Source organism: Oncorhynchus tshawytscha, linkage group LG29 (genome assembly GCF_018296145.1).
Source record: "Oncorhynchus tshawytscha isolate Ot180627B linkage group LG29, Otsh_v2.0, whole genome shotgun sequence".
NCBI classification, from domain to species: Eukaryota; Metazoa; Chordata; class Actinopteri; order Salmoniformes; family Salmonidae; genus Oncorhynchus; species Oncorhynchus tshawytscha.
Window position 1 is genome coordinate 9,901,246 of NC_056457.1, and position 23,210 is coordinate 9,924,455.

General features: G+C 41.7%; 1 protein-coding gene across 3 annotated transcripts; it reads right to left on the bottom strand.

Annotated features, from left to right (window-relative positions):
* Positions 1-10,203: 10,203 nt before the first annotated feature.
* Positions 10,204-21,641, bottom strand: arl8 (ADP-ribosylation factor-like 8). Of its 3 annotated transcripts, XM_024393047.2 has the most exons (7): positions 21,269-21,641; positions 21,033-21,172; positions 17,595-17,655; positions 17,072-17,219; positions 14,587-14,670; positions 14,071-14,222; positions 10,204-13,916 (listed from the first exon to the last, which is right to left on the bottom strand). In XM_024393047.2, exons 2-7 carry the CDS (start codon positions 21,076-21,078, stop codon positions 13,868-13,870), a joined length of 540 nt encoding a protein of 179 aa, XP_024248815.1. In that variant the 5' UTR covers positions 21,079-21,172; positions 21,269-21,641; the 3' UTR covers positions 10,204-13,867. The 3 variants fall into 3 exon arrangements, with proteins under 3 accessions (XP_024248815.1, XP_024248813.1, XP_024248816.1); XM_024393045.2 differs by having other exon boundaries at positions 21,033-21,641; XM_024393048.2 differs by lacking the exon at positions 17,595-17,655 and having other exon boundaries at positions 21,033-21,641.
* Between the last annotated feature and the right edge of the window lie 1,569 nt (positions 21,642-23,210).

The window sequence follows — 23,210 nt, forward strand, 5'->3', positions numbered from 1 at the left end:
TGAACTTGGATAGCACAAGCAAGCTGGTCAGTTATGACAATGTTTTTCTTGTTAAAACCTTAGGAACATTACAAGTGGTTGTAGCAGTATACGACTACTAACACTGAAGCTAATTTTTGATGCTGCTATCCTAATGTAATACTTATTCTGCCATGCAGGCGCAATGGGCTGCCCCATCCCCCATGACTTCACCAAAGTGTGATGGGGTGTGTCTGTTACCCTCCGAGTCGGCTTCACTCTGGCTCTGGTTGTTGTCAGAACCTGCAGCCGTGTGATGGGGCGCCACTTTGGTTTTAGAAGTGGGGGGGCACATAACCTGGCAGTGGTGCTGAGTGTTCTCCCCCAGAATTTGTTGGGGGCATCTAAAGCATCTACATTGTTACACAATCCAACATGCCATCTCTAATTTAGAACAAAAAGTAAGCAAAAATGCCTACAGTCATCAAGCTAGGTAAGAGATCATTATTAAATATGTTTAAATGATTAATAAGACTGAACTAGATCAAAGGTAATTCAATAATAGATATTGTGTTGCACCTTTAACCAAAAGCCTAACAAATGAACAACTCTTGAAAAAATACAAAGACTTTTGATTGTCTTTATTAAGACGTCCTCTATATCAAAATTCAGCCAGACGGACCAGCCAGCACACCGGATCCCTACCAGTCTAGTCAGTAACTCATCTCTCTCCCAACACAATTTTCTTCCTGGTTCCCACCTTGATTTTTTTAATTCCCAAGGGAAAGGTTTGAACCCCCCCCACATACACCTCAAATATACTTTAACACACAAACAGCAAATTCTCTGTATAATTCATCTCACAGGCCTAATAGTACTGTAGAGATCTTTTTACTTGCACACAATATAGCTGGGTTGCCCCATCCTGTCCCTAGGGGTCCACCGCCCTGTAGCGCCCCAACCCAACACACCAAACTCAGCTTTAGGATCTTAGTGAAACATTCATTATTGGTTTCTGGTGTGTCAGGCCAAGGCCAGAGTGACAACTCACAGGACAGCAGAGTCTCCAGTGTCAACATTTCTAAGCAAACAAAAACAGGGATAATCTGTAGACTTGCTGAGATAAAAGTACATACTCAATGCCAGAATTCAGCCAGCCTTCACAAGACCATAACATATGCAGGTATGTCCACTTTTGTGTTTTACACCTCCAGCAGAGGAATTACATTTCTGAGTGTATGTAATTCAGTTTCACCGTCATATAGTATGTTCTATGGATGGTCTTCAACTGCAGTCGTTTATGTCTGAGGTGATATGAACATGACTGGGCATTCAAACACATCTGTATCCATTCATCATGATCAATAGCTTCTTCCAGGTCTTTCTCACATTTTTGTTTGACATGTTTTGTGTCATCGGGGAAAGCCTCTATCAACCCATGATACAGTTTGAAAATAAACTTTTGGAGGTTTGTCAGACAAGAATAAAGTGTTTTATCTGCAAAACTTCACCTCAGCTCCATCACAGCCTGGCCTTCCCTGGCTGCCTGACCCCTCTGAGACCCGTCACCATCTGATACTCCTAAGATGAGGCATGGCTAAGAATTACCTTGGTGTACATTTATACATTATATTACCCAAGAATAGAATCAATGGTTCAATAATTGAAATGAACATTATTCCCAGATCCCAAACTGTAGCTTTAGGCTTAAGATGCTGTCCTGTAGCTACAGTAGGTCTACCCATCAATTCAAGATGGAACTTTCTATCATTCATAATCCTGCTAAGACATGATGAGCGTAGTGCTGTGTACTGACTGTGCACTAGAGGGCTGCATTCCCGCGGGATGCCAGCAGGACCTACGGGTCCTGACAGAGATCATTGCAGCATGGTCTGCAGGGGGGAGCGGGCGTTCAGACAGGCGACTTTGGGATGACATTTAAAAAAAAAAAAGTTGTCCCAAAGATAATTTGGAAACGGTCCTCTTTATAATTTGTGTGCGTTAGCCTACCTTTTGTAATAAAAACACAGCATTTTCACATTATTCACACGCAGAATTCGCTGCTTCAACTTCAGTAGCCTACCTCTCCTAGTTGGGCGAGAGAGTTCGAGCGATTTAAGTTAGCAGGCTAAATGCCAGTGCTGTAACATTTGCCAGCGGTGTCGATAGACAATAACGTTACAACCTGTCTGTGTAATGTGATCATAAGACTTACGCTAATCTGAATTATAATAGGCGTGCATTAATGCTAGTTAATAAGTGACAAGGAATTGGCATGATAGCACTGACTGGCACTCAGGCTATGCTACATGAGCATGGAGGAAGGCCAGAATAATTGTGGCAGATTCATAATAAATCATTGAGGTTAATATTTAATGAGGACTGTTTAATGTTCTAGCTTTGCTTCCGGTATTTTATCCCCCAACAAAACAAGTGAAATCCTAACTACTAGCTTTACTGAGTTTAGTCCAAAATGAGGCTGAGCGATCAATCTCTGCTTTGACACAATGCATTCAATGCATCAATGGAAGCAATGACTGGCAAGTCTAATAGCCCATAATATGTCATAAGTCTCTGTTGTACCAGTGTTTGAATTTATATCTTGAGGTTCCAGACTTTTTTCATCTACAGACTTGAAACAATTTTTCACTTTCTTTCAACACGTTTTTGGACACCCTTGCAGAAAGCAGGCGATGGCACAGAAACATGATTAATGGCATCTAATGAACCAAAGAAAGCCATTTCTGCCTGCGGTAGAAAAGCAGTGTGCTTGACAAAATCGGAATTGTCTGAATGGAATCAAACTCTTCCTCCCTCTGATGTTCAAAGGGGACGCAGCAATGCACCTTGAACAGGTTGCGGCTGATTGTTTCCCAAACAGATTGGAAAATTAGGAAAATTGTGCGGTCTGTGTCAATGTGTAAGTCATTGGAAAGCCTGCAGTTAGTTGAACACGGTAACGCAGTAAGTGACAGTGAACTGGCAACTATAGCAGATTATCAGCTGTCTGAAGGAATCCCAACCACTGGGTAATGCATAGATACTGCATGGAGAGACACTTTACTCCTACTCATGTCTCACAGAATAGCAATGCATGTACTTATAGCACTGCATGTACTTATAGCACTGCATGTACTTATAGCACTGCATGTACTTATAGCACTGCATGTACTTATAGCACTGCATGAACCAGCATCAGCAATAAATGGCCCCTGTGGAAACACCAGAGACTGTCTGAATCTCATTGTGAAATATTGGCCGCCCCACCCAAGCCCCCATGCCCAGCATCACAGACAGACCACAGTACAATCACCATCCGGTAATGGTGCTACTTAATACAAGAGGTGATGCCCAGTTAAGCTGCCAGTTAAGCTGCCAGTTAAGCTGCCCACCAGGCTGACCGTTAAAAGCCTGGCTCACCAGGCTGACCGTTAATAGCCTGGCTCACCAGGTTGACCGTTAATAGCATGGCTCACCAGGTTGACCGTTAATAGCCTGGCTCACCAGGTTGACCGTTAATAGCCTGGCTCACCAGGTTGACCGTTAATAGCCTGGCTCACCAGGTTGACCGTTAATAGCCTGGCTCACCAGGCTGACCGTTAAAGCCTGGCTCACCAGGCTGACTGTTAATAGCCTGGCTCACCAGGCTGATAGCCTGGCTCACCAGGCTGACCGTTAAAAGCCTGGCTCACCAGGCTGACTGTTAATAGCCTGGCTCACCAGGCTGACTGTTAAAAGCCTGCCCCCCTGGCCCCAGGTTCTGTAATATTGTAAATGCTCTAAGTGGCCCCCCATCGATCAGAGAAATAATTTACCTCTGCAAGACGCTGTCTTCCTCACTCAGATTGTGCATCCCAAATGGAACTATATAGGAAATAGGGTGCTATTTGGGACAAAACTGTACTCACTTAGACTCATGCTCTCAATGCAAGATGGTAGATAGCAAGGTCCATAAAACTAAATGTACACTGTTAATAGGGACAAAAGTGCAAGTAATGCACAAACTAACAATACACATAAGGGATCATCAACTAGATTCAGCCGTGGGACAATTTTTTTCTTGAGAGGGTGGTCAGGGGGCCTGGGACATGCTAATTGACCGCAAAGATCCCAAACAGATATAATATTTGACTAAAACATTTGCTTATGATATTTTTTGGTATTGAAAATATATACAATCACATATCTATCTTATGCGTGGAAATACTTTGGAACAGATTTCCAAAATTAAAATCACTTGGAGCTGATTTGCTGGTGTTTTTACAGTCTTTATTGTCCAAAAACTAAATAAAAAACATATATAAAACCACCCAAATTAGACAAGTGGGCTGCCAGTTGGGGAACCCTGATATACATGATGTGTGTATGAAAGTCTCATCAGGGAACAATTGTTTTAGCCCTCAAGGTCAATATTTAGCTGACTGGCTAAATAGTTGGAAGCTTCGTATGTCATCCATTTTGTACCCACATGATGATGAGGAGGAGATTCAGGATGAGAAGCAGGACGAGGAATAAGAACATCCTACCTTTGGCCCATAGACTGACTGATGATACAATGTCGCTACCTGGTGGACAATATATAGTTTCAAAGGCTAAAGCACCAAATCTAAAATGCACCAAGTGGCAATTTATCAGACACATGATCAAGAATCTATGGCAGCTTTTAGACAGGCAGTCAAACTCTGATATCATTTCCACTAATTGGTCTTTAAACCAATCACATCAGATCTTTTCACATTAACTCGCGCTTGAGCCTTTTACTTATGGTTTTGGTCCACCAGCTTCAAACAGCTGTAAAAATGATATGGTTTTGTATTGAAAACATATTTCACAGCAATTTAGATCATACAGTGATTCCCTACACTATTCAGTGCTTGTTTTCTCACAAAAACTGAAACTGAGCGAACAGAGTCAAACTTTAACAAGCCGGGAAATGACAAAGTGATTTCCACTAGATAATATTACTGCAGATATATTATGGACATTTTCTGAAAATCCTATGTGTAGCACCTGAAGGAAATTGACACGTTTGCAGCCTGAATGGAGAATGTTTTATGTATGAACCGGTCCACGGGGGATACAGTGTATATAGCCAGCTGCATACATGCCCTTCGGTAAGATGAAACGACTCAATATCCCCATCTGCTGGCCTTTGGGCTACGTTTACACAGATCAATTCTGATATTTTAACCAATTATTGGCAAAAGATCTAATCTGATTGGTTAAAATAACAATTATTGGCAAAAGATCAGAATTGAGCTGTCTGTGTAAACATGCTACAGACAGTTAGACAGACTACTTGGACTTCTAATGGCCCTTGTAGAAATATCATCAGATGCAGAGGTGGTCACAGAGAAAATGGAAGAGAAGATCCATTCTTCTCTGTGAAATGGAAGAGAAGATCCATTCATTTCTAACCAGTCTTATGTCACCCGAGACGTGGCGATAGTTGGAAAGCCTAGGCCACAGAGGAAACATGATCTGCATCCCAAATTGCACCCTATTCCCTATATAGTGCACTACCTTTGTTTTGACCAGAGCCCTATGGAAATGTAATGCTCTAAATAGGGGAAAGGGTGTCATTTGGGACACAGGCATGGTTACACAACCTAACCCAACAAACCTCGTTAATAAGCTGATATGAGCCTTTTGTCTATTAGTACGATGCAAATACCGGACAGGATATGAACTGACTGAATCAGAGCTCCTCTTGCAACAGAAATCCAAGGATATCCATTGGAAAAGGATGTGTGAATAATAGCATTTATTTAGTTAGCCTGGTTACAGAGGAGGAAAAAGGGCTAATATTTTGGACGCCATATCAAGTAGCGGTTTCGAGCAGATGACATAGAACAGGTTTTTTCTTCATGTGTGAAATGAAATAGCTTAAGGCTCTAGCAGTGTGTCAGTCAAAGGCCTCTAGTGTCGCGCCTCTACTTCATGGATGTGGCAGGTAGCTTAGTGGTTAGAAGGTTGCTGGATCGAATCCATGTGCTGACAAGGTAAAATTATGTTGTTCTGCCCCTGAGCAAGGAAGTTAACCAACTGTTCACCAGGTGCTGAAGACATGGATGTTGATTAAGGCAGTCCCCTGCACCTCTCTGATTCAGGGTTAAATGTGGAAGATACATTTCAGTTGGACAACTGATTAGGTATCCCCTCTTTCCCCAAATGGCTCCCTATGTAGTGCACTCCTATGGGCCCTGGTTAAAAGTAGTGCACTGTTTAGGGAATAGGGGGCCATTTGAGATGCACTCCATTCTCGTAAATCCCCCCGCAGTGGGGACCTATGGTTAACACAGCAAAGCCATTCTCTCAATTACAAAGCTGGATTTCTTGAAACACTATTAACAGGCCAGTTGTTACCAAGTCAAGTGATTATGATACAAGACAGCTGCGTCTATGTTCTCTACTCCAATGAAATATCAACCTATCCGGAGTATAGAAACCGTAACACCAAACCGGCTTCGCGCGTGCGCCATCGTGCATAAATGTTTGTTTTTTTTACTGTAATTAGTAGTAAGCCTATTTTTCATTAAACCGTTTCACCTTAATTTTAAATGGCAAAATAATAGTGTTTACACAGGCAACCAATTCTGATATTTTCCCCACTAATTGGCCTTTTGACCAATCACATCAGATATTTTTCAGAGCTGATCTGATTGCTCAAAAGATAAATTAGTGAAAAAATATCTAAATTAGGCTGCCTGTGTAAAAGCACCGGCTTTTGTTAGCTTCACATTCCAAGTCAGTCTTCATCCATACTACAATGGTGAATATTGCTCATCCGCCTGCCACTAAATCTATCAGGCTTGAAACTGCACGTGCATGTCGCACATGGCTAGTCGAACGCAAACTCTTCATTGAGCCAATGCTGAAATACCAATACATGGGCGAGTCAGTGCTACATTTTAAATGGTTGCCGAAATCAAAATGAAAGAAAAGTTATCTTCACAGGCTATAGTGTGAAATAAGCTTTTTAGGAAGTGCCGTCTTTATTTGATTTCTTATTTTTAATGCTGACTTTTTGGTGTGCTTATCAATGCACAACCCCAAGCATATGTTTCTCACTCCTATCGATAATACAATTATTTTAAGTCATAAGTGTTACTGTGCGTGTAGTTTAAAATGCATTGTCATTCAAATGTGTACTATTTAACACAAAAAAAAACATTTGATTAATAACATATTTAATCAGTTGTCTTCCTCAAATTAAAGGGATGATGACGCAATCTTTGCAAGATTTCATTGGTCCTCAACTCGTGGCTCAGTCATTTAATCCAGGGTAAATGGAGTTAGCCGAGCAGGTTAGTTGTGAAGATTTGTTACCATAGAAATTGACCTGGCTAAAAGGTGTTGAACTCAGTTGACCAAAATTACCTCGCTAACTTCTCAAACCTTCTTCATAGGATAGCCCTCTGGTCGTCACTAGTTAAAATAGTCACAAAGTCAGATTCCACAGCCTACAAAAATTATATTTTTGGTCTTCTTTTCAGGAGAGGCATAAGGTTAGCAGCATGGTTAAGGTTGGGTTTAAAATCAAATTTTAAGAAATAGGTGGTGTTTAGCCATAATTGTGACTTTGTGGCTGTGTTAACTACTGATGACCTGCAAAACTGCCTCCAGTACATGAGTCATCTCAATGAATGCCAACTTGCACTTTTTAAAGACAAGTTGTAATTAATGGACTACATAAAAAAATAAGAATAAGCTTCACCAACAGTAGTTTTCCATTGATACAAACTCTCGGGTAAATTGCCACAGTAGATTTGCCGTGGTAAACAAGGAAATGCTTTTTTTAATTCTACGGGATGACATCTCCCTTAGTCTACTAAAACATAAGGATACATTTGTTCAGATGATTAATACCCACTAGAGGGTATATTTGAACAAAGTTGGCAGCAATCAGGTCTAAAAGATAACCTCGACATCCGTTTTAAAGGTAGACTCGGCGAAATGACATTGCCACGAACAGCACAAGAGATATTGAGCTGAGCAAGATGCAAGACTTCACTATTACGGTCACACACTGTATCTGCGCATGTGCAGTGGGCTAAATCAGGTTCACAGAGTATTTCTTGGTAGTCTTAAACAAATCTACTTTAAAACAAAAGTATACGCCTCACATACATGGTTACCGTCACCTGTACCATGTCAAATATAGTTTGCATCCCAATATTACATTTTTTTATACATCACAGGCTAAAATATAACAAAACCGTTTCACATAAACACTGGATTTTCTGCATTAATTATGAAAAACATTAACATTCCATCCTTGTGGCTACTAGGTCATTTGATTGCAGGAAAGGGTTTTAAGGAGCAGTAAATTGTGCCCAATGATGGTTGCAATCAGCTGTGCAGGTTATTTTTAGCACTTATTGATGGTTTAACGTGAAATTACCTTGTGTTAGTATGCTGGCCAACACTCATTGCAATACGTCCTCAGTGTTATATTGTAAACTAGAGTATATTTTTCACCTCAGCAACAAAAAAAGAAACATCCCCTCACTGTCAACCGCGTTTATTTTCAGCAAACTTAACATGTGTAAATATTTGTATGAACATAAGATTCAACTGAGAAATAAACTGAATACATTCCACAGACATGTGACTAACAGAAATGGAATAATGTGTCCCTGAACAGTGGGGGGGGGGTCAAAATCAAAAGTAGCAGTCAGCATCTGGTGTGGCTACCAGCTGCATTAAGTACTGCAGTGCATCTCCTCATGGACTGCACCAGATTTGTCAGTTCTTGCTGTGAGATGTTACCCCACTCTTCCACCAAGGCACCTGCAAGTTCCCGAACATTTCTGGGGGGAATGGCCCTAGCCCTCACCCTCCGATCCAACAGGTCCCAGACGTGCTAAATGGGATTGAGATCCGGGCTCTTCGCTGGCCATGGCAGAACACTGACATTCCTGTCTTGCAGGAAATCACGCACAGAACGAACAGTATGGCTGATGGCATTGTCATGTTGAAGGGTCATGTCAGGATGAGCCTGCAGGAAGGGTACCACATGAGGGAGGAGGATGTCTTACCTGTAACGCACAGCATTGAGATTGCCTGCAATGACAACAAGCTCAGTCCAATGATGCTGTGACACACCACCCCAGACCAGTCCTGTCTGGTCCAGCAATGGTGGGTTTGTACCCATAGGCGACGTTGTTGCCCGTGATTTCTGGTGAGGACCTGCCTTACAACAGGCCTACAAGTCCTCAGTGCAGCCTCTCTCAGCCTATTACGGAAAGTCTGAGCACTGATGGAGGGATTCTGCGTTCCTGGTGTAACTCGGGCAGTTGTTGTTGCCATCCTGTACCTGTCCCGCAGGTGTGATATTCGGATGTACCGATCCTGTGCAGGTGTTGTTACACGTGGTCGGCCACTGCGAGAGCGATCAGCTGTCCGTCCTGTCTCTCTGTAGCGCTGTCTTAAGCGTCTCACAGTACAGACATTGCAATTTATTGACCTGGCCACATCTGCAGTCCTCATGCCTCCTTGCAGCATGCCTAAGGCACGTTCACGCAGATGAACAGGGACCCTGGGCATCTTTCTTTTGGTGTTTTTCCAGTCAGTAGAAAGGCCTCTTAAGTGTCCTAGGTTTTCACAACTGTGACCTTAATTGCCTACCGTCTGTAAGCTGTTAGTGTCTTAACCGTTCCACAGGTGCATGTTCATTAATTGTTTATGGTTCATTGAACAAGCATGGAAAACAGTGTTTAAACCCTTTACAGTGAAGATCTGTGAAGTTATTTGGATTTTTACTAATTATCTTTGAAAGACCGTTCCTTTTTCAGGACCCTTTCTTTTTTTTGTTGCTGAGTTTATATATTGTATCTAATAACATTGAGAAAACATTGTTTTTAATAAGTCAGTGCTATGCTTACTTTATTATGGCAGTGCAACACACCAGATGATAGCATACACAGGCAGCCCAATGCTGATCCTTTTCCCCACTAATTAGTGTTTTAACCAATCAGAGCTTTTTCAGATCTGATTGGTCAAAATACCAATTAGTGAAAGAAATATCAGAATTGGGCTGCCTGTGTAAACGCAGACTTGGTCATGACAGCTGCTAGGTTCTCTGTTCTGAGAAGGTTCTCTGCAGATGTCCTCATATGTTCATCAGGTCTTCACCCATGAGAAGGTACAAACAGTATGAGACTGCTGGCAGCCAGCTGTGGATGCCTGAAACATTGAAAAGCAAATCGCAGCCTTCTGGGCCTAGTCAGTGAACAAACCAGATTAACATTTCAAAATACAATATTTTATTTAAAAATAAAACTGAAATGTGCAACCCAGATCATACATGTCATTATCATCCTGATTTAAGTGTCTGACCATTCCACTGTCTGACAGAGTATAAAGCACTAGATACCAATGGAATGCACTATGATTCTGAAGAGACTGGGTATGTGTCCCAATTCCAAATGGCACTCTACTGATAGTAGTACACTATATAAGGAATATGGAGCCCTTTGGGACACATCATGGGTCCATCGGTTTCACATAATGCTAACTGTGTGTCAATTAAAACCAGTGGACTCAGATACTCTCCCGGACCAGGGTGGACGCCACTGCTCTTTGTAACTTGTCACGCGATGGACCAGGACCCAGTTTCCCACTGAAATTTAGACAGTTTTAATCTTCCCTACAACAGTCAAAGCTATAACATGCTTTTCACAAACCACCACAGAGTACGTTCAATAAGTGCATTGAGGCCTGTGTTGATACTGCCCTTCTCGGAGCAGCGTTCTGCCTTTCCAATCTTAACATTAGAATTACTGACGAGGGATCAGCTCCTAGAGAGATGTTATTTATTGTCTATGGCTACAAATATTGAGGCGGCTTATTCTAATGTTTACCCTATAAAAAACGCACTAAATCAAGATTTGGCAAATATTAGACGGAAGGCTAGTCTACAATTAGCTATATAATCAAATACAGTATATTAGGTCTGTAGCCTATACTGTATTTATCTTTTAAAGTCACGCAGAAGGGCAAGAAAAAGCATCTGACGACGTACTTAGCTGTTCTACAAGTGGCCTGATGTCGTTAAATAAGTGTTTAAGAGCAGCTTTATTAAAACGGTGGTTTTGGGAAACAGCTTAGAGATTTAACGATGCTCCTACGAAGGTCCTAATGATGAACGTAGCCTTAAGGTACTTTGGGGAAACCGGACCCTGAACTACTCTGAATCTAGTCCCAATGAAAAAGACTGAAGTTGTTTCCTCGACTTCACCACACACACACACACGTGCATAGATCTGTTAGCTATTTAAAAGAACTCACCCATCAGGCCAATGTCGTAACAAATCCTGGTGTTGAGAGGCCATATGTAGCATGCTTCTCAGAGTAGGAGTGCCAATTTAGGATCAATTTAGTGGTTCCATCCACAATGAGTAAGATTGTGGAATGGGGCTGATTCTAGACTCTGAGAATCTTGATACAGCGGGAACAAGGGATACAATATTGTCAGGGCAAGCAGACAGACATTCAGACATAAGAAGAGCATCAACATCCCATTCATTCACATGCGAGTCTGTCTGACATGTGGCACATTTGACACAGGAGAAGCCCTAACCCAAACTCCTTTTGAGGCCTGTCAGTAGCCTGGTCCCAGACCTGTGTGCTTCAGCCAATTTCTCTAACTAGAGAAGTTGGCTAAAACCCAAACAAATCTGGGATCAGGCTAGGTGTTTTGAGGGTACGCAACATAAGCTGATGGGGACTGGATGGCATGTTCCGACACACTGCAGTCAAAAATGCACAAAGACTACCATATATCTAACGCTTGCTTGGTCCCAGATCCATTAGTGCTTTTGCAAACTCCATTGATGTCCTTGTCAAGCTAAAACAAGGAGGTGGCGTGATAGCAAATAGAGTTAAAGTAGCCTGAGTGTCAGTCTAAGGAGTAATTTCTGTCAGAATAAGGTGATACACTAACAAAATGTAGCTGCAATTACTGACCTGCTCAGTTTGACATCTCAACACATACTTGAGATGTATATAACAGAAGGCTAAAATAATCTAATCAAAATGCTGCATCGACATGTGTACAATACTGTTATGAAACTTGAGCTTTGAACACTGATATTACCACTAGTGCCGAGCGATTACTGCATTTGAGGTCTGTATGGTTTCGGTTTGATTATTATTTTTCAATAATCTGTTTTCAGTTGATACAATTTTAACATTAAATGCACTGTGGGTTAAATGTTAACAGAAAACAATCATTAAAATTCCCATTATTAGTAGTGACTGCCAATTTACTGCATATCACTTAAATTATTACTTAAAAATATTTCATTCTGTATATTACATTTGTTTTATTTGATGACTAATTCCAAATCTCCTCATCTCTATAGAGCTGCTGCCTATGCTGTCTGACAAAAAACACTATTTTAGTAGTTCTTCAATGGAAATAAGGCATACTATCAATCACTTAGATGAATGTATTTTCAGGTAGAGATACCGCACGAAGCAACTGCTCTCTAAGTGTCTGCCCCACACTAACCTAACATAGCAGGAGTAACGGGAAAAAAAACTGAAAAGTAGGATTATGCATAATGGTCATTGTAGTTAATTATCACGTTTTCTGCACTAAACTATGAATATTGGCCTGTTGGAAAATACGTTGCACAGATCGGGCTTGATCTGATTTATCTGTGGAGAAACTGAAATGTGTGCATTGAGCTCACAGGGAAAAATTACATGGAATTCAAATAATTGAACCAACGTTGGTCAATTAGCGGTTAAAAAAAAAAAAGACAACATTTTGGTTGATCGCTCAGCACTAGTTAGCACCCCATCTGTTTCCGGTGTGAATGAGTGCTAAGAAAAACAGATCCCAGCGACATTTGCTTGAGAAGTCAAATACAATAAGACTATTCCCAATAATACAGTGGCTCCCACAGTCAAAGAAACAAGCACCATGAGGCTTGTACCCAGAGTGCATCCCAAACGGCACCCTATATAGTACACTACTTTTGAACAGAACCCTCTGACTATGTATAATAAGCCCCGACGACAAATGAAATTTAAAAATAAAAAAACACCAAAAAGTAGTTAAAAACATCTTGAACATGCCATCCTGCACACATAGGCCTAAACCAAAACACATGTATTGTAACAGACTTCCACTCCTGTAACCAACATAGAATACCATTGTGTTACTGATACTACCCGGTGTCCATTCACCATGATAAACCCCTTCCTTTCTCCAACTAAGTAAGTTAACCTGACTACCATAAGTGAGTAGGTAAACACTGTTTGGTGTAGGCCTCTGTATAGTAGGCATCAAAATAGACAGACAAATGAATACATGATTGATGAAACACTTCCGCACAGAACATTCAAGAGACCTAAATGTTAATCCAGGTCCTAATATGGCATTATGATATATAATCATGATATGTAGTGGTGATGGTGTGTCCATCGCTTCAAGTGGACACTTAGTATTCCAGTCTTAGAGAAGTGTTCTTTCTGGCTGTGGTTCTACTGCAGTTTACCATCAGCTTGATCACATCCAGGTAGCAAAAAGTCCATGTGGCTTAGTAAGAGGGTCCAGTTAACAAGGACCTTATAATAGTGTGGTATTCATTACAACACACCGTAGCAAAAACGTTTTGCAAAGGACAATGGAAAGGAGCATTTCTAATTGGACAAGTTCTGGAAGTCCCTCCCTGTTTTGGTCTGTTTTCTTCTGTTTGGTGCCGAATGAACACAACCCAGGTGAGGTCAAGTTGATGTAGCAGGGAGAGACGCAACACTTGCTTCCCGTGCAGCCTTAAGCTCAAAATTGAACCATTTTTTTTGTTTTTAAGAAGCCAATAGGGAGAGGCTGAGATACCACCAGATAGGTGAGAACGGTAGTCAGTCAGTTCAACAGCCAACGAGGGAGAAGGGGCTATCTTAGTCCCGCCCTCGAGGTCATCCACTCCAGGCCCTGGCATAAGCTGAAAAGAAAAAAAGACAAACAGTCTAAGTTGCAGATCCCTTTTGAAGTTTCAGAAGAAGTAATGTTAAGAGGCGTATCACATAGGCTATAGAAAGGAACGGGACAGTGTTAAGGTTGTGTGTGTGTCCGCGTGATGCCAAGGCCCCTCTCACCCTTCTCCTGTGAGCGCGCAGCACGACTGGATGTGCCAGGGGTGGTCTTTGATGGAGCTGAGGGTGAGGTATTTGGAGATTTCCGCCGCCGACATGCAGTCCTTCATATCCTGCTTGTTGGCAAATATCAACAAAGCTGCCTTTCTTAGGTCCTGGGAAGAAAGAAGGGGCAAAGAGAACAATGCAACTTCCACTACAACATGTGTCCCAACTGGCACTCTATTCCCTTTTTAGTGCATTCATTTTGACTAGAGCCATATGGCACTATATAGGGAAAAGGGCACCATTTGGGACGCAACCAAGCACATTGGAAACTTCCCCTGAACAATGTGACGGAGGGAACTAGGAATCATTCATGTGGACTTGTGAGACAAGCTCCTTGTTTTTTTTAGGCTAGCAAAAAAATAAAATAATCAATTACAGAGATAAGACTAGTTCTGTATGGTTTCCTACCAGTTTTCTGTGCCAGCATGCGTGTGAATGAAGGTCAGAGTACTGGGGGGTTAATATACGAACCTCATGAGCCAACATCTTATAGAGCTCTTCTTTAGAGATCACCAGCCTCTCTCGGTCTGTGCTGTCCACCACCAAGATGATGAACTGGGAATTACAGGAGACAGAAAATGCCAACTGAAATCACTTTATAAATCCTGCAAGAGGAAATTAGACATTTCCAAAAACACGTACTTGCGTACTAAATAGTAGGCTTTTGAGGTGTGCGAAAATAGATAGTATGTGATATTTAGAAAAAATGTATGCTTTAAAAATTCCAGGATGTCATACTCATTTATGTTTATTTGTTGCTTACTGCACTTTTTCACTAAACAGTACATTCTAAATAGTATGTACACTGTACAAAAATATAAAGGTCAAACATTGGTCCCATGTTTCATGAGCTGAAATAAAAGATCCCAGAAAATGAGCACAAATTGGTTTACATCCCTGATGGTGAGCATTTCTCCTTTGCCAAGATAATCCACCTGCCAGATTTTTACAATTTAACTTGGCAAGGCAGTTAAGAACAAAATGTACAATGACTGCCAGCCCCAGCCAAACCCAGATGCTGGGCCAATTGTGCCACCCTATGGAACTCCCAATCATGGCCGGATGTGATACAGCCTGGATTTGAACCAGGGACTTTGGTAAACGCCTTTTGCAAAGAGATGCAGTGTCTTAGACCGCTGAGCCACTTAGGAGCCCAAAGATTTTGCATATCAAGAAGCTGATTAAACAGCATTATCATAACACATGTGCCCGTTGTGCTGGGGACAATAAAAGGCCTCTCTAAAATGTGCAGTTGTCACCCACAACTACACAAGAACATCTAATGCGATAGACCATATGACTGGACAGGAAATAGAAGGCATCAGCTGAATGTTAAGTGTTTCCTGTCAGGTATTTTAAATTGTCTGTCTTGTCTACTTGTTAAATGTTTGAAGTCTTGATTTGTCATTGTTTAATGTCTCATTAATTGGTCTTGGACCACAGAAAGATTAGCTAGCGTTATAGCGTTAGCTAATGGGGAGCCTAATAAAATTGACAAAAAAAAAAAAAAATGGGGTTATGTTATGGGCAGGCATAAGCTACGGACAACGAACACAATTGCATTTTATCGATGCAGAGTGATAAGCGTGACGAGATCCTGAGGCCCATTGTCGTGCCATTCATCTGCCTCAATCACCATGTTTCAGCATGATAATGCACGGCCTCATGTTTCAAGGATCTGTACACAATTCCTGGAAGCTGAAAATGTCCCAGTTCTGCCATGGCCTGTAAACTCAGACATGTCACACATTGAGCATGTTTGGGATGCTCTGGGTCGACATGTATGACAGTGTGTTCCAGTTCCAGCAACTTCCCACATCCATTTAAGATGACTGGGACAACATTCCACAATCAACAACCTGATCAACTCTATGCGAAGGAGATGTGTCACACTGCATGAGGTAAATGGTGGCCAGATACAGACTGGTTTTCTGAGCCACAGCCCTACTATTTTTTTTTTTTAAGGTATCTGTGACCAACAGATGCATCTCTATTCCCATTCACGTGAAATCCATAGATTAGGACCTAATTTATTTTGATTTGCTGACTTCGTTATTAAATCAGTAAAATCTTTGCAATTGTTGCATGTTGTGTTTATATTTTGTTCACTACAGTAACATTATTACAAAGTACGCAGTTTAAATAAGTACTAGGCAAGACAGATTTTGGACACGGCCATTAGGTTTGTCACCAGCAAGACACTATGCTCAGACTCGTTGAGTGAGCGAGAGGGATTTGGAATGATTGGCCACGTGCGACTGGGAAGACAAGTACAGCAACAGACAAGTTACAGAGACAGAGCACAGATGGCTGGTGAAACAAACTCATGACTTCCATAAAAGCCAATAGATTCATTAGGACACTTAATCTTTTCAGATGCCATTTAGAACAGGTACAGTGAAACATGGTGGGTGGATATTTCCGAGCGGAGACCCTCACAATTGGGCTTGCTCCGGGGCTGGTGGCTAGCATGCTAATGACTCATTGTGTATCGTTCAGCGAGCATAGCAGATGTGGATGCAGTGTTTGTGCTGAAGTGAGCATGTGGACAGAGCCTAGCAGATGTCAGGTTCCAGAATTGGCAAGAGTGTGTGATACGGTTTGAAGAGTCCTACTGGGGGGGTTTTAAAACAGAGCTCCAATGAAGAGCCACATTCCTCATCCTCCTCTTCCCCTCACTCTTACCATAAGCTGCTGAGGCAAAACGTGCCTTTCAGACAGGCCTCTGTCAGCGTGACCTTTGAATCCGGGGACGCCCCTTTGGTCCGTCTGTGCTCTGAACAAACACGGCAGCTGGGTAATACTTTTGTTCCCCTCTCTGACAGCATCTATTAGGGATTAGGAGCCCCGCTATTTACAACACACACCACTGGACCTTTATGCACCGTCTGTCTGCTACCACTAAAACGTACAGCACTGGCCACTGGGTGAGTAGAATATGTTGGGTGTAACTTACCTCTGTGTTGGAGTAATAGGTGTTCCAGGAGGAGCGGAGAGACTCCTGTCCCCCGATGTCCCACATGAGGAAGTGGGTGTTCTTCACCACTATCTCCTCCACATTACTCCCGATGGTGGGCGAGGTATGGACCACCTCGTTCATCAGACTGAGGAGGAAGTTACAAAAACGTTGCAGTCATCTACCTCAGAGAGAGCAACAGTCGTTAGTAGGATGGCCAGGAGTTTTCCCTAAACATAGAAAAACTATTGAGTTTTAGTTGAAGATACATGGAGACAGTAGATAAGGGGGAGGAAATTGTAGTAGTCCCGAGTGGCGCAGCGGTCTAAGGCACTGCATCGCAGGGTAAGAAGTGTCCCTGGTTCTAATCCAGGCTGTATCACATCTAGATGTAATTGAGTCCCATAGGGCGGAGCACAATTGGTCCAGCGTCTGGCCGTCATTGTAAATAAGAATTCGTTCTTAACCGACTTGCCTAGTTAAATAAAGGTTAAAACGGTTTTTTTTTTTTTTAAGTACTCACAATTGGTACAGTATGGTGGTCTTTCCAGCATTGTCCAACCCAACAATAATCACCTTGTGTTCTGCAACAAAGAAAGTGTGCACAGGTTACAGTTTCCCTTCCCAAGATACACTACCTTCTTGCCACACTAAGATTAAGGGAGGGGAAGCTGATCCTAGATCTGTACCTACGGGAAACTTCACACCAGAGCCATTTTCAAAGCTAATTAGCCTACCTCTTCAAGCAAATTCTCTCTTAGCTTAGCACCTAGCTTTAGCTGGCCTAACACAAGTGCAAGTAGCCCACCCCCCAAAATCACCATACAGGGTCTTTAGCTTCTGTGTTGCTTTAGGGCCTTTAACACTCCACTGTCATACAGAGGTGGCTGGCAGACCAAAGCCTGAATCAAAGTTGGCACGTCTGTGTTAGAATATTCCCCATAGGGGACTTCACCTTTGAAGCCCATGGGTGACAAGGAGGAAGGTAGTACTATCAGAAGGCTGATGACTTTGACAGGCTTTGGCACACAACAGATGATGTCGTCAGATGTTCCACAGCTATTGCTTCCTGAGAGGATTGTGGATTGTTGTGGATGTGGGTTGGCCCGGCCAAAAAAAGCTCACAGAGAGAGTTGAGACTTTATTACATGCAAAGAACACTATCCAACATTTCCATATCCATGGACTGGTGTGAACTCTATATTTTCCATTCAAACAAAATCAAACATTTTCAATATGACAAACACCATGATGGAAGTGGTCCAGAATGCACATTCCACAAGCATCCATCCTAGTAGTAATCTCACTACCATTAACTCTGTTGATGTGAGTGAAACTGGTAGAGTTCTAAGCCCCCGAAATGGTAAATTCTGACTTGTCTCTCGGATCTAATATAAAATTGCCACGGATCTGTGCAATTAAAATTGATTTGTCATCTGGACTAGTCCTCTTAAATTTAATGTGCGTGAGACAGACAAGAACCGCACAAGCTTTATCGTTGTCAGCCAACTGCAACTCAAAAACGTATAGCTTCTGTCCAGCTGAAAGTGATTCCAGCTGCTCGCCTCACGTCCGCCTGCTGCTGAGAGAGAGTGAGAAAGGAGCAATGTCCTCAGGGACAAGTTTAATATTGTAGTGGAGAAAGATGAGAAGAACGTTGGCCAAATGGAACTCACTATTCAGGTTTGATGCAGTTTTCTAACCTATTTGTTTTGGTTCCCATTATGATTTGTTTTATTATTTTTGTATATTATTAGCCTATTTAATAACATAAACCAGTTCTTGAAATATGCAAAAACGTTGTATCATTTTGTTGCCCAAATTAAATTCTGTCTTTTGTGCTCTGTATTTAGGTTATAAGTAGGCCTGTTATAAAAGAACATTTGCCTATTGCTGTCATTTGTTGGGTAGGCCTACAGTAGGCACTCACATTTATTGGTAATTACTTCAATATAGGCCTGTTCAAGGTTTAAATCAGTTATTTAAATATGTTTTGTTTCATTCTGTTCAGCCATTTTCTTTGGCCAAATTTAGAGTAATGTTACATTTGCTGCAATATAACATAATTATCAGAAGGCCTAGGGCTACTCGCAATCAAACCATGAAAAGGAAAAAACTAAAAAAGGGCAAGATGCAAAACTCAATTTAATGCTGCAATATAATAACCTGTTTGTATTTTCCCTGTAAACAATGACTTTATTAGGGTAATATCAAAATTAACTTCTGTGAAGGTTTGGTATGGCTAGCTATTATGCTTAGCTAATGGGGCACCAGGTAACCAAGTGGTTAGAGCGTTGGGCCAGTAACTGGAAGGTTGCAGGATCGAACCCCGAGCATTTAACCAAGGGTTTGGGTTAAATGCGGAAGATACATTCAGTTGGACAACTGCGAACCAGCGACACTTTATATTTCTTATAGCTCTTCCTTTATCCTTATTTAAAAAAATAAATGGACACCTATGCCTTCCTTTATACTTTTTTTATATATATCATACTGATGCATTTAGCTCTCAAATCTCCTACATCTGAACTGTGAGGTGAACAATTGTTTTCAGATAGTAGAAAATAATCAAATAGGCTATAAAGTTAAAGGCTATAAAGTTTTGAATATGCTATTGAAACACATTGAAACAACGAATCTATATATTTTCAGTTTAAGGGCAAGTAACTGTGGATCATTTGGCCAAGTTCGCTCGTTTATTGATGTCGCTGGCAGCGCCCAGCTTGGGGTTCTCTCGCTCCCTCTTTCTACTCTCGGACCTAAACGACCACTGGTCTGTTTTTCCACAGGTCTTTTCGTAAGAGGTTAGACTGTCTTCGAGTCCATTCGGAACAGGTCTATTTTTATTTATTCATGCATATCGGGTCAGGTGGGAATGCCATGGATCCATTTCGGAATGACTTTTTTGACCTGTTAAAGTCCTCTAGTCTAAAACACTGGAGGCTGGGATTAGCAATTCACTGGTCCTCTTCTGTCTCACTGAGGGATTAGGCCAATGGGATACACAATTCCACAGGATTACCTTATGGCCCAACATTGCGGGACAGTAGTATGAGAGTTGTTCTACTATAGATGACCTCCATTGGTATACAGATCTGGGACCAGGCTAGCATGAGTGCCAGTCTGTTTGTGCTATCATCATGCCAACTCCTTGTCCCTCATTGTCATGTTTGGCTTGACAATGAGAAATGTAGTTGGAAAGAGCACAAACAGATATGAGACCAGGTTTAAGGGGGCGGGAGGTAACCTAGAGGTTAGAGCATTCGGCCAGTAACTGAAAGGTTGCTAAATCGAATCCCCGAGCGAACACGGTATAAATCTGTCGTTCTGTTTCTAAACAAGGCAGTTAACCCACTGTTCCTAGGCCGTCATTGTAAATAAACATTTGTTCTTAAAAGACTTGCCTAGTTACATTTTTTTTTTAAGGCTCTGCCCAATTCCATTATATTGACATGTTATTTCTCTGCAGGATTGAAAAGACAGGAAAGGGCCATTACAACACGTCTTTGTTATCCATTTAGCTCTATAAAACTCCAAACCGACTTCCACATCCTTCCACGTCCCTTGTGTCCATTTCTCAAAGTCAACAGAAACAGTAGCCTAAACAGCAAGTCAGAAATTGGACCACAGACTGCATATTATTCCTCTCAAACATGTGGCTATTTGAGTGTTAACGTTACATCTAACAGTATCCTTAGCTGGCTGATTCTGTGAACCTCTACCACCATTAGATTATGTTGCAGACGGTAACTCCCTAACATTGAGCTAAAATAAATAAATAGTTAGCCAACTAACTAGACCACTACTATGTGTTGTTTTCATGCAGCCATTGTCAAGGAATAACGTTAACTACACATCGGGACGAAGATCAGCTGGCAACCAAAAACGTTAGCTAGCCAACCAACTAACTAACGTTAGCTACTAGCAAGCTAAAAATGTTAGCTGATAGATAAGTACTCACCTTGATTGCAAAAGAAACTCCACAGTTTGGCAAATATAAGACCCATGTCGTTAGTGGTTTAAACTGCAAAGAGTGGACAGTCGACGTATCCAGGGCTAACTAACGTCGTTAGCTGGCACAACACGCACCCGTTAGTAGTTCTGAAATGAATAACCAGGTCCACAACAAGCCACGTAAATTAACGCGCTAGCTCTACAACAAAACTCTAGTTGAGAAATGATTAGCTAACTAGCTACCTTTCTTTACTATCCGAGGTACCAGACTCAGTTATGTTGTATATGGGCTAACGTTAACTAGCATCAACAGAGTCACTACTACTATCCGTTATGGCCAAATACGTTGACACAACACTCTTTCCTGATGGTGCCTTTGGAATTCTGTTTACGTGAGCTAACGGACCGGAGCTAAGTTAGCTAGCTAAGGGTTTAACATTAACCACTTCAAGTCGACTCGTTTCCAACTGCTAGCTAGCCAACTCCACTGTGAGAACCTTATATACACGAAGTTTTCCTTAATCCGAGATCTGTCTGGGTGTTCTAGCCTCTTCAAATTGATTGTGCGTGTAAACCCAGACGCAGTGTATTTCAAAAGCCACCCCCGGCCTAAGTGTCAGGTTACAATTGATGACGTTGACGCCAGGGGCTCAATAATTGGTTGAAAATTTACAGGATTATTTTTCACTTAAAAAAACCTGAATAAAATGTTTATTTATATATTCAGGAGTATTTTTTTTTACAACAAGCGTGGGGATTACTGTCGCCGGGACTGGTCGCGTTGTTGTTAGAGTGATATATTGTGACATCAACTGTGTGACAAAATTGTGACAGATGACATCATCATGTCTGACATTATATATATATATATATTATATGACATTTTGATGGACAAATCAATGAAACGGGTCCACCACCTCGTTGGAACAACTTTCTATATTCACACTCCTGGTAGGTTCTACATTTGATTGACTTCAATGATAATCCAACCAGACCTGGGTTGAAACACTGTTTGAAATCAGGCCAATGGAACAGTCCTAAAATGACAAACAGTCGTAGTAATAATAACAAATAGGTGGGTGTTTACATCTGTCCTACTCCATGTGTGTATTAAACATGTGTGAATTATATTTTTGTGTGTGCATATGGCTCAGAGAGTGGTGTTCAGTGTTACTTTGTAAAGTATTTGAACCCAGGACTGAATTCAACAGAACAGGTTATGGTGAGAAAAAAGTGTGTAAATGGTGTCTTCGATGTCAACAGCATATCCCAAAAACGACTGCAAAATGTGAAAAATAGTATCAAAGTTCAAGTATGAGCTTGAACTTTCTTTCAATTGGTTTGTTTTACCCTAGAATAGGCTAGATATAATTGTTTTCACCATATTGCTTAGGCAATCAAATCCTTTCAGACCTACACAATTTTATGGGGCCTAGTGGCTCTGGGTTTGTCTCTGTTCTGGACAGGGCTTATATATATCTATTACAATGGCAAGGTGGCTTATTGGTGCACTTGCAAATCACACTATTTTCTCATAAAGGTTATCACAAACATCCCAAAATAAAATGTTAGGACTGTCTGACTGTTTCAGAACAAGGGGCTGAGAATGAAGAGGAAGTGCAGGTTCAATGTGGACAGGGGCAAACGCCCAACCAAAAAACGGTCCAGCCAGCAGGCCATAACCAAAATGGTTTCCTTGGTGCTCCCTTGTCCTCAACTGACACAGAGCACTCTCCAGAAACTGCAGATTGAGAGTGAGGCTGACCCTGACTGGCCCACTCCTATGGAGACCAGGGCAATTTCAAAGATGGCAAGGAAAAAGGGCCTACCAACCCCCAAGATGGAGGACAAGGGAACCCAATGCGCCATGGGATCAAAGAGGAAAAGGATGACTTTTTTCCAAGATCTGGATTCAGACGACCTTAGGACTGCTAAGAAGATCAAGGTCACCATGGCATCCGGGTCATACAGCTCCTTTGGCTCCTCCACATCAACAGACGCATCCTCCAGCAGCGAGAGAACCGACTCTAAAGGTTCAGAAGTCTGTGATAAACACAAGACCAAAGTCCGGCGCAACCCACCACGCAGAGGTCAAACACATCGGTTATAATTTGCCTTAGGTTTGAGTGACCAGACACCACAGAGTGTTTCAATGAGATAATTCAACTGTGGCCAAATGTTGTAA